Source organism: Perna viridis, chromosome 5 (assembly GCF_037379345.1).
Source record: "Perna viridis isolate PV_CMFRI_1.1 ecotype Kerala chromosome 5, ASM3737934v1, whole genome shotgun sequence".
NCBI classification, from domain to species: Eukaryota; Metazoa; Mollusca; class Bivalvia; order Mytilida; family Mytilidae; genus Perna; species Perna viridis.
The window spans coordinates 3,889,667-3,901,491 of record NC_142449.1 but is presented as its reverse complement, the minus strand read 5'-3'; the positions used below and the strand labels follow the sequence as shown (position 1 = coordinate 3,901,491).

The 11,825-nt window shown below is 31.0% G+C and overlaps 1 protein-coding gene across 1 annotated transcript; it reads left to right on the top strand.

The window, feature by feature from the left end:
- Window positions 1-55: 55 nt before the first annotated feature.
- On the top strand, window positions 56-11,104 carry LOC148615647 (plasmanylethanolamine desaturase 1-like). The gene is made up of 5 exons (XM_088582095.1): window positions 56-336; window positions 2,339-2,458; window positions 3,763-3,854; window positions 6,076-6,294; window positions 7,631-11,104. Exons 1-5 carry the CDS (start codon window positions 192-194, stop codon window positions 7,889-7,891), a joined length of 837 nt encoding a protein of 278 aa, XP_088438221.1. The 5' UTR covers window positions 56-191; the 3' UTR covers window positions 7,892-11,104.
- Window positions 11,105-11,825: the final 721 nt, after the last annotated feature.

Sequence of the window (11,825 nt, the reverse complement as noted above, 5' to 3'; positions counted from 1 at the left end):
TTTCTTAATTGTCTATTAAAACAAAGTTCTTAACAACTCAAATTATGTAGTAGTAGATTATTTGACATTTATTCATTCATTAATTATACAGATACGTTTTGCGAATCAGAATGTACTGTTTTATTTAATTCAGTACGGTACTGCGCTGTCATACGAGAGTTCATAGGTCACGATCAACACTCTGTAACAACATGGTTGTCAAAAGAGAAGAACAAATTTTAACGAATTCCATGTTGGAAGATGACCCGAATGGTAACGAATCGATTAGGAGCGAAAAACCTAGATGGGGACCACAACATGCAGGAGCGAAGGAGCTTGCAAGCCAGTACACAATGGGTAATAAATATATTAAACGTATTTTCTATGGGACCAACATCACGTCGTGAAACTGAAATTATGCAACACTATGGCTATATCCTGACTTTTACTTAGGTGAATCCTATTTTTTCACCTTATAGACATTTTTCCTTGGACTTGTGAACAGTTCATTGGAAGCTGGAAGCTGTATTGTCTTTCTAAACTTGTTTCTTGTGAATTTTAATTTGATTATTGATATTATTACATAATAAAACCTTGAAGTTTTTTTTATAACCACAAATATGCACTTCTGTCTGCATACTGGTCAGAGAGTAGATCTCATGGTTTTAAAGACAGATCTATGCAATTCTCCCCACTCTTCTTAACAAAATTGTTGAATGATGGCTCATTTTTAGAGCTAATTTTCTGCTGTCAAACATTTTTTTTCTTAAATTTTCAGCATGACCTTGTTTCTCAGGAGAGGACAAAAAATCGTTTGGCAAGAATTATTTGCTAGCAAGAACTACTTCATGACCAATAGTAAAATCTTTATAACGTATGTGAAATCAGAGATTTTTGAATCTCATTAAGTGAATGCAATAGCTTTAAAAAAATTTTCATAGCAGTCGAAGATTTTCTAAAGAAGTTGATAACTGAATTTGCTGATTGAGTGAAAATCAGATATTGTGAGCAAAAATTTTCACTGAAGAGAAGGAAATTATTTGTAGTAAGTACAAAGCAATTGCAGCAAGCACAGCATTCTGAATTGGCAGACTGATCACAAAATAAATTAAAAAATGAGGAAAAGTATCAAACACTACTAGAATGTACATGTGTTGTACATGTACAAGACTACTCCAGCAGTGCTAGAGGTTGTCTGGCAAGCTATTTTCTTGACTTGGTGCCATCCTAACCTGTAGCATCTGACATGTTGAAAGCCACTGCAAATGTGAATAAGCTAATCATGTGTTTTAAAATATTTTGAGTCAATTATTTATATAAAAGAAGTTTAACCTACCAGAAATCAAGCGATAAAAATCCTAATTTTTTGTTAAATACCCAGAAAATATTTATAATGAATACAGTGACCATGGTCACTAATTTTAGGGAATACAATATTTTTTTAACAAATCGAACTTAAAGTTGGTATAAGGCAATTTGTTGGTTAATTTGATATGCTCATTTTGCAAATTTTAAAATCTGTAATTTTATCAACTGAAATTACACATTCAAAAAGCTAAAAACCAAATTTGAAGTTCATTTAATATGCTTATACTAAGGATTTCCAGGATTGCTAGATTTTCTAATCAGGTAGGTCATTTGTTTTTCTTCTATTTATTCTTATCCCGTGTAATGGTAAAGTAACTGTACAAAATATTTTAAATAGTAAATACTTTATGGTAAAAATGCTGATTGCAAAGAACAGCAGAACAGGCGGTATGCAATATGGTGCTCAAAAGTAAGAGGTTGGGGTATGGAGGAACAGAATTCCAACCTCTTACGTTGTAGGAGTAGTACAAGACTTGGAGTTCTCAGACATCCACTGGTAAGATTCTCTAATGAACCCTCCAAGGGTATCTGAGATTTCAAAAACAATATATACCTGTACATACATAAACATTGCATATATATATATACATCCTGTACCAGGTATCGTGCTGGACTTCACCAATGTTGCAATTCATGATTTTTTATTTGATCTGGCGATAAAAATAACCACTTGGTGATTTTCTTGGTGTCTAGGTTTTGTATTGACAGGAAGTTGGTCAGAAACGTATATTCTCTCCAATTAAACTATTGTGCTGGCACCTGGTTAGAGTTAATTGACCATAACCAATTTAGTACTGATACCAATCAAAGGTAATTAGACCAGGTGACTGTGAATCACAATATCCTCTATATGAGCATATTAATATAAAGTCCTTGATAGAAATAAAACACCAGTGTTACTTTTTGTAATCGCTTGTCTCTGTCCTTTTGTTATGATGCTTTGATATTTTTCCTGATGTTTGTTACATGTAACATAACATTTTCATTTTAGGAAAAAGAATACAGGAAACAATTTGTCTTTTTTCTGCCATTGGACTGGTTATCTGGAACTTTATACAATTAGTCAGATATTTTGATCCTTCAAGCTGGTATATAGTTTTCTTATCAGCATGTAAGTATTACACTGTACATGTATATTAAAGAAATATTAACTTTAACATTGTTCTTTGGATTTTTGGGAAACGAGGGAATGAGCTACCACAAGTTTATTTATTCATTTCCAAGAATGTGTTTATGAAGTGAAGGTTAAAAAGATTGAGCAACAATTACCATTTTTTTTGTAATATACATGTAACCCTATGTAGCTTTATGTCAAACAATAAAAAAAGAAGCTATGGACAAGTTTTTGAATTGTGAATTATCACAACTAGAAATTTAAGGGACTGGATGTAATTTATCTTTTTTTGTCTGTAGGATGCAAATAAACTTTTTTTATTGTATGATCTGTCCAAAATAGATGCAAGAAATCAAATTTCATGTTCCTGAATTGCTATAGTACTGATTTTATGTACTAGTATGTTGTGGCTTGTAATGCTTAGTTTTTTTTTTTTAACTTTAAGTAATACAGATGTCCAGAAATTCTTCAAGTTTGTGTACAATAGCGTGTGAAAAATTGGACAGTGAACTTTTAATTTAACTATATTACTGCCAAAATAAAAAAGTGATGTATGATATAATTTACATCTTTGTATTCTATTTTCTATGTACCTTTCTAAACCAAACCCCTTTTGGGCTGTAAAATTTGGTTCAGTGTATACAGGTGTTTTTTTATACAGGTTCAAAACATATTTAAACTGATGTAAAGAAACTTCAAAAAGTGCCTAGTTTAGGCAAGTGTTTGTTTTATCCTGGTTCTAAACACATTTAAACTGATGTAAAGAAACTTTAAAAAGTGCCTAGTTTAGACAGGTGTTTGTTTTATCCAGCTTCTAAACTCATTTAAACTGATGTAAAATGACCTCAAAAAGTTCCTGGTCTAGACAGGTCTTTGTTTTATCCAGGTTCAAACATTTAAATTGATGTAAAGTGACTGCAAAAAAGTGTCTGGTTTAGACAAATTTCCCTGTACATTGTACTCAAAAAAAAATTATGAATATAGGCAGACTTTGTGAAAATCGCTGGTCCTGACAGGTAAAATTTGGGTAGGACCAGCATTTCAAACTCTTGTGCTGGTCCCATGACTGACAGCAGTTAAAAATATTTTCTTAAGTCTGATTACATGGGACCAGCATATTTTCAGTGGGACTGACAAAAAATTTGCCTTTGTCAGTCTTATGTCCGACAGCAGAAAAAAAGTTTTTGCGAACTCTGATTTAAGAATCTTTTTTATCAGTATCTCATTTGAAAAAAAAAACTTTTATTGGTTTGTTTTTAAGGAAATGATACTAATGATAGTTTATATTTTTATGTTTATAGTTTTAGGTATATTAACAGCAGACTTTTTCAGTGGTTTAGTTCACTGGGGTGCTGACACATGGGGATCAGTGGAGTTGCCTATCTTAGGAAAAGTACTTGATTATTTATTTTTGACTACCTCCTTAGTATACAGATTTACATGTAAACAATTGTATTTTTCGGACTATAAGTCGATCTTTTTTTCAGCAAAGTGTTAGCCTCAACTTATCGTCCACTTCGACTTATCTAAGGATTTTTCAAGAAAAATGTTCATCAACAATGCATTCATTAGATTTGTTTAGTTCACTTTTGATTGCTTTAATTCAAAATTTGTGGTAAACTGCAATCAACAAAAGCCATCACTCAAACTGTGACAAATAGTGAAACTGGCGATTGAATTCAAATATTCATTTGATTATATGATCATTTGTGCTGTCCTTTATGAATGAATACGATGGTGTTAACAAAAACTCTGAAACTTTGAAACCGTTAAAATATATAAATAAACTCTAGAAGATACGTTAACAAAACTGTTGTTTAACTTGGAAAACATAATCGATTGTTTTGGAGTTATTGGTCCTTTAATATGCAAATTCATACCCATTTATGGTATGTCATAGCACATTTGCACGTGGCCCAAATTATAATTCAGTTAAGGTGTTATCAAATGGCTAATTGCAACCAAATTTGCAGATAACAATTACTTTTTTATTGTATTTCGTAATACCAGGTAATATTGTTTACAAATTACTGCTTGTAATTATGACAAATTCATCAAACGAATTTCCCGCTTATTTCACACATGGCTGCCCACGTTTGACATGTTTACTATATCGTACTCCTGATGATCTATGGCTTCAGAGCCATTGACACACCATTCAATAAAAATAATTGAACTCACGGACGAAGTACTCCTTAACAAAAACACATTTATATATACATATTTATTTAATTCAGAAATCTTATACTTAGTAACATTGCTGGAGTAATATGCTGTTGAAACCAAACCGCTCAGCTTGGATCTCCACTGACATGTATAGTATAAATATACACCTCGGACCCTTGACTTATCTGCCGAATTTGACCTATCTATGGTTTTTTTTGTTGATTTTGGTCAAAATTAGGCAATTCGACTTATAGTCTGGAAAATATGGTATATGGTGATGATTCAGATAGGTTAGCCTCTTGAAGAGTTGAAGCTACTAAGTCTTATTAGAGAATAATGAAATTAGGAGGAAACTTCCTAAATGGGTTACAGCAATCTATGTTTTTTTAATTGGCCTATTTTACAGTTGTTTTTCAAGTATTTAAAGTAAAATTAAGTAAAAAGTAGAAATTTGAGATTGGTAGGATTTTACCAAACTTGGCTACATTTATATCATTATCCTTGATTTACATTTTTGTACAATGTACCGTTGAAATAAGACTTGTTTCACTAAGTGATAAATTCCTAATAATTGTCAAAAAGTAATCCAAAAAGTTTCCAATAAAGGTACATGTAAATAATATCTCATTTCAAAATTTCACTTATCAGTCATTTATGACTTGTCTTTTCTTGTTTTCTGTTAGAATATTACTATATTCAAGTCTTGCTCCACCAATCACATGGTATCAATGGTTTGCAGGTTTGTTAGACAGGCCAATCCTTCTCATACTGAAATGCATTAAATATATGGAAGTTAAACCATAATCAGTCAATCTATTAATCTAAATTCAAGGTTTATTAAGTATATTAACATATTATTTGGAATATCCTTATAATATTTGAAGTAAATGTCCAATATTTCCTTAATAAATGATTATGGATTATGGATTTTGATAAGGCAGCAAAGAACTTGTGTTAAGGGTTTGTCCTCTGCAATTTTATCAAGCTGCACCCTGTGAAGCATTTTATATTACCTGCCTCACCAATAAGGCAGTACTTAAAAGTAGGTCTAGTATCTTCTTGACTGTCCAGCTGTTTGTCCAATAGTCAATAACGTAGGTGTTACTGCCTTGGGTTTTTATAACCTATGGTTTTGAACCTTTGTAAAGTGTTTAAATTTATACCGTGTACTTCCAGCAATGTAATTTTTGGCAATTTTAACCATGAAGTTTTTCAATAATGTAATAATTGGATGAAATACACTTAAAGTAATTTGTGTTAAAAGTAACAATAGCTTTATCATGGGGATAAATTTACATTGGTCCAGACATGTAATTGGCCTTGTTTTATAATATAAATAGACCTTTGCGTATGTTTTTGGTACTTCAGTACATAAACTCAGTGGGAAATTGAACTTTGAACTAAAAAGAGTCTCTTTCATTTGTTCATGTTTATTTTTTGTATTTTAGGGTTTCATTCGTCCGTTCAGAGAGCACCATATAGACCCTACATCTATAACAAGACATGATTTTATCGAGACTAATGGAGATAACTTTGCTGTGATAGTACCATTTCTTGCTCATATGGCCTACAAGTTTCATACATATACTCCTGAAGAAATAGCACACACCTATAACTGGGAGTGCTATGTATTTCTGATAGCTATATTTGTTAGTTTAACTAATCAGGTAAGTAATTTTATTCAACTTTCTTTGCAAAGTATTGGTAAAATCTTTCAGAAAGTCCCTTTCATGGTATATCTTTCAGTAAGAATTGAATCTAAGGCCAGTAAAGTAATGAAATCAGCCAAAAAACAAAATAAGCTGAATACTATTGAATATGTTTCAATATAGCAGAGTGGGAAACCATTTTATTCCCAACTTGCCATTCTGGCTAGTGGAATATTGATCTTGCTAGCCAAATAGAAATTCAACTAGCCAATTTTTTTTTGATTTTAGTCTGTACTATCATCTGTTTTCTCTTGGATTTGACTATCTTCTGCCTTTCTTTTTATTTCTTCAACTATCTTATCATTTGTTTCTTAACTTATCAAAAACTTGTCCATTTTCAATTATTCCCTCCTGTTGAAGTTTTTCAAGTACTTAAAGTACTCCATTTCTGAACTCATATTTTAAAAATAAAATTATATTTCAACAGATTCATCATGAAACAAGTAAATGTTTATCATTTGATCGGGACCATCGCGTAGGTTTTGGCACATCCGGTATCCTGGAAATTAAAATGACAAATCGTAAACAATGCTTTACAAGTCAATAAAATTGTGCAAAATTCACTTGACACATTCAAGCTAAACTTCTTAATATGTAAGGGACATATTTTTTAAGTATGATGTTAAGGGATGTTTAACTAAATAACCTGTTGGCTGGTTAACTTTCCTTGGAACTCGCCAATCAAATGACGGTCGCTATATTGACGAGAGTAAGCTAATGAGAACTTGCCAAATTACACATCTACTCGTATTTGGCGAGCTGGCGGGCGGTGGTTTCCCACACTGCTGTAGGTTAGTTGATAAACTGTTGTCTCCACATTCCTAACGTTCTTCATTGTAATTTGATAGCATCCACCTTAACTGGTCAATCCTGTTGGTTTTGTGTACAATGATTTAGTTAATTACTAACGACACTCAAACCAAAAGTGATACTTGATCTTTCTTCAGCCCTTAAGTAATGATCATTATGCATGTTTCTATCTTAGAGCTGGTGGCATGTTTTGTCACTTATTTTCATATACAGTCAATATTACCGGTATGCTGTTTTCTAGAACAATTGTAACGACTGTTGGATTAGATAAATCTGAATATGAAGTACAAATTTTGTACTAATCTGAAATGAAGGATGGAACAAGGAAGGAAATAGAATGGAAAGTTTTAGTGGTGGTAAAGATACATTGTAGATAAAATAAGGAAGATAATACAAAATGGCCATGAATCAGTGCACTTTTGATCATATCTTGTTTTTTTTTAACATGGTAGTTATTAATACTAATTATTGATGTTATTTTCAGTTTCACAAGTGGTCTCATACCTATTTTGGATTACCTAAATGGATAACTTTTCTTCAAGATTACCACCTAATTCTACCAAAGAAACATCATCGTATTCACCATGTAGCCCCTCATGAAACCTACTTCTGTATAACAACTGGATGGCTCAATTATCCTCTTGAGGCCATTAAGTTCTGGACCACATTGGAGAACATCATAGAATATACAACAGGAAACAAGCCTAGAGCAGATGACTTCAAATGGGCCCAGAAGACAGATTAAAGACATTTCTGTTTAGGTGGATGTTATCAGACATAATATTCTATCATGATTATCACTTCTTAATAGTGATGACCTATATTCTGTAACTGTACTAACTTTTGCAGTTTATTTATTTTCACGGATTTCACAATCAGCAATTAATACCTGCCAATATTAAGGGTTTAGCATACAGAAGCTATTAACATAATTGTGTAAAGATACACTTAAAAAAAATAAGCTCTATTACAGACATGATATCATATGTCACAAGAATTATCTTTAACTCTTTCTTTGTCACATTGTTTTCATGGACTTCTGCAGTAAGTTTAAAGTATCTATCTAGATTACCTCCCTTACATTGATACTCTGGATATGTTGTCAGTATAGTATTTAATGTGCATCTTAAACCTATTAACTTTGTAACGTTTATTTTTGACCGAATTTCACATTGTGAAAATCAGGATTGTATGGTGGTCAGACAGGCTGGGAAAATCATTTTTGTAACACTTTTCTCAGCAACTATTAATCATAGCCTCTTGATATTTGCTATTCACCATCAGGTACGAGTCCCATATGGTGATATCTAATTTTAGGCCTGTCGGACATCTACGGCCTGTGTAACGAAATTCGTCCATTTCTGTTGGACCTATTTTTTCAAATATATGTCACTTTAATTGTACTGGAATTAAGTTGCAGTTCAAAAAATTTTTAAAAGATGAAATAAAAGGAAACTTTGATTTACATTTTGTACATAAAAGTAGCCAGTGAAAGAATGACCAGGTTTCTGAATTGAGTTACTAGCCAGTTATGTGTATAGAAAAAATATTGGTCATGTTTGTAAAAACAAATCTTGATGTCTCATTTTCTTGGATTCAAAAAGTGTATTTTTCTCTTGGTAAAAAGGTTATTCATATGTGTCATGCTTTTAATTATGAACTCAACATAATTTCTTTTTTATCATGTAATTTTTTGAAATAAAGTTTGTAACAGTATTTTCATACGCAAATGGGTCAAATTTATATGAATTTTTTACTTGCTCGCATTTGCATGTACTATTTTTCAAACATGTTTTTTTTTTTTTAAATATTTTGCCCCTTATTTTGAGAATAGTAGTGCTGGTTCATGCTTTATATATATATATGCTTGCTTTTAATTGACTTTGAAATTGCTAAGGATTAACTGCTGGAATATATTAAAGTGAGTTTTGATTCTATTATTTTTATTAAAATATAGATGATTTTTATGACTACAAGAAGGCCTAAAAGAAATCAAGATGAATTTATCAATGTCTACTGTTAATCTTTCATCAGTCTAGATACTGGTTACCTGTCTAGGGTTTTACCAGTTAACCTCATCCACAAAAAACTGATATATCCTTCTAGGACATTTTTTTCTTTCTTTCGAAATATGCCAAGTAAATTATAAATAAAGAAATGCAGTCAAGTTGAAACAGATTTTGTTTTTTGCTTATATTTTGTTATGATGTATTTGTCATAAATACTCAAATCAAGATACCAGCGTTTTTTGTATAATACCAGTGTATTTTGTAATAGATCTGAATCAGTTGAAAGTTTATTTTTATGTCAGAGAGTTATGTATAAAAATTGTAAAAGGTAAAAAAAAAGAAATAGCTGTTATCATAGAGTTTATGTAGCTTTACTGAAAAAATAATATATTGGTTCAGGTTCCTTGAGAATGTTGCTGTAATTAAGTTCCAGTGAAGAGTGGTCTCTCATTTCCTAATAAGTATATGGTTCATACTAAATGGATGACAGTATTTTTTTAAAAGAAGTTATAAGTACATAATACTATTAGGGTATGATTTATATTATAGAAATCAATTCTACAACATAGCATCAGTAATAATTTAAAGTGTCCTAGTTTAAGAAAATTTGTGAAGCATTGATTCTTCAAATATTTTGACGGCTCTCTAGCAACCTTATGTTGAAATGGAATAGAGGATTTAAGTATCCAAATAACATTCTGATCTTAATTTGTTATTATTTTGAGCTGTTTTTCAGTGTTCAATTATTTGCCTTTTGTTATTAATGAATTAAAGTTATTTGTTAGTTATTATCTGGCTTTATTTGGTCAAGTTTATTTGCATATTTCTATTTATAGTGTTGTCCAGTCCTTTTTAAGTGCCTGTTTAATTTTTAAGCATAAAGACATTCATTGTATTTTAGAACAAATTATTGACTTGTTAGATATGTCTATTTTTAGAAATGTATTGAACAGAGTTATCATGTGGTACTTCCTGTTACAGAGACAATGCTTTGTTGTTGTTATCAAACTCTGTAGTATTTAATCCCATTATGTGAGAATGTATTTACTATGATTTTGATGAACCGCACATCTTTGGCTTGTAAATATGAAAGTATCAAAATCGAAAAAAAAAAAATATGTTTCATATTTTTTTTTCAAAATAAGATTAAACTATTGCAGTATATACAATAATCCAAATTCTCCTAACATTTGTTTTCTAAGTATTTGATATTTTTCTAGTTAATGATATGATGTTTGCTTATATAACTTTAGTGATTGTCCAATGATGTACATGGTTTCTATATTGTTCTTATATAAGTATGATGAAGTGTTGATTTTTATATGTTCCTGCCCCAGATTATCTTGAATGGTTACATCTAGCTCAAGTATCAAGAGAAAGTTGAATTTAATATCAAGAAATGAAACTTTTATAGAAAATTGAAAGTAATGTATTAAGAAGAAAAGGAATAACAAGAAAATGGACCTCAATACTTATGACTTAATGCGACTTTAATGTAGTTTTTATACTGATTTACTATCGTTGATCATCTAGTTTTTATTTATTTTTATACATAAAGGCACTCCATTTGGTAATTTGAGTAATTGTTGTTAAGACCTGGTACAGTCCTATGGTGCAGTAAATGTGTTGTGTAAATGATGAATATGTAAAAAGATGTACCAATTGAATTATTTCAAAGACCACATAGCAGATTCAGTGCATCAAAGTGTTTGAAAAATTGTTGAACCTATTCAGACAAAATGATCATGTATATTCATTATTACTATATGTAGTGATCTTGAATTTTTTTGAAAGACATGTGTAAAACTCTTATTTAATTAGACTGAGAAGCTTGAATCTATAGTTTCTGATGCTTGTTGCTATACTTGTGAAGTAGACTGATTTAGTATTCTCCCATTCTGTTGTTATCCTCATATCTCATCTAGTGTGCCTAATAAATGTCATTTTTATGTTTATTGTTTAATGTAATGCCTTCTCTGTCTAAATTGTGACCATCAAAGTTCTACTTAAAGTTGTGACCATTACAGTCCGCCTCAGGCATTGATCCCAGGAAAAATGAGTCTGGTGTTAGCCTTCTCCCCAAAAATTGGGATTTTTAAAGTTTTTGCATGAAATCTTGTTCTTTCAAAAGTACGAGTAAAATTTTTCTTGCCTCCGCATTTAATTGTTGTGTAGTACTGTGTCAATACATTGAACTGTTATGCATAAATGACTTGGAATAAATGTAGAAAATTGAATTGTATAGCTTTGGATCATTTTCAGTGTTTTAACACTGTTACTGGTACCTGTATTTTAAATATCTTATCATCCCAACTTTGTCACACTAACAAGGAGAAATGATAATGAATAGAAAAGTATTGAAGCCGTATTGTGGAAAGATGATTTTAAAGATAATGAATGATTTTGTTGCTTTTTAAAAAAAAAATCAGTATGTCTGCAACTTCTACAAAAAATTAATGTCTGTCCAAATGATTTTCATGTGTAGAATAAATGGTTATGCATTACTAATTTCAATAACCACATCAAACTGAAATGGGCTTCACATAGTCCTATGTATATTTATGGCCTGATGGGCCATGTGAGCTATTGCCATCACTTGGCATCCTTCATTAACAATTTTTCCAAACTCTTCTCCTCCAAAACTACTGGACAAATAAGAACTGATCTTAG

What these genes read in the sequence shown, in the direction of transcription:
- LOC148615647 (XM_088582095.1), top strand. Translation starts at nt 192, where the DNA reads ATGGTTGTCAAAAGAGAAGAACAAATTTTAACGAATTCCATGTTGGAA. An exon ending in TATAGTTTTCTTATCAGCAT is followed by an intron (nt 2,459 to 3,762) that starts GTAAGTATTACA and finishes TTATGTTTATAG; the next exon opens with TTTTAGGTATATTAACAGCA. An exon ending in AGTTGCCTATCTTAGGAAAA is followed by an intron (nt 3,855 to 6,075) that starts GTACTTGATTAT and finishes TTTGTATTTTAG; the next exon opens with GGTTTCATTCGTCCGTTCAG.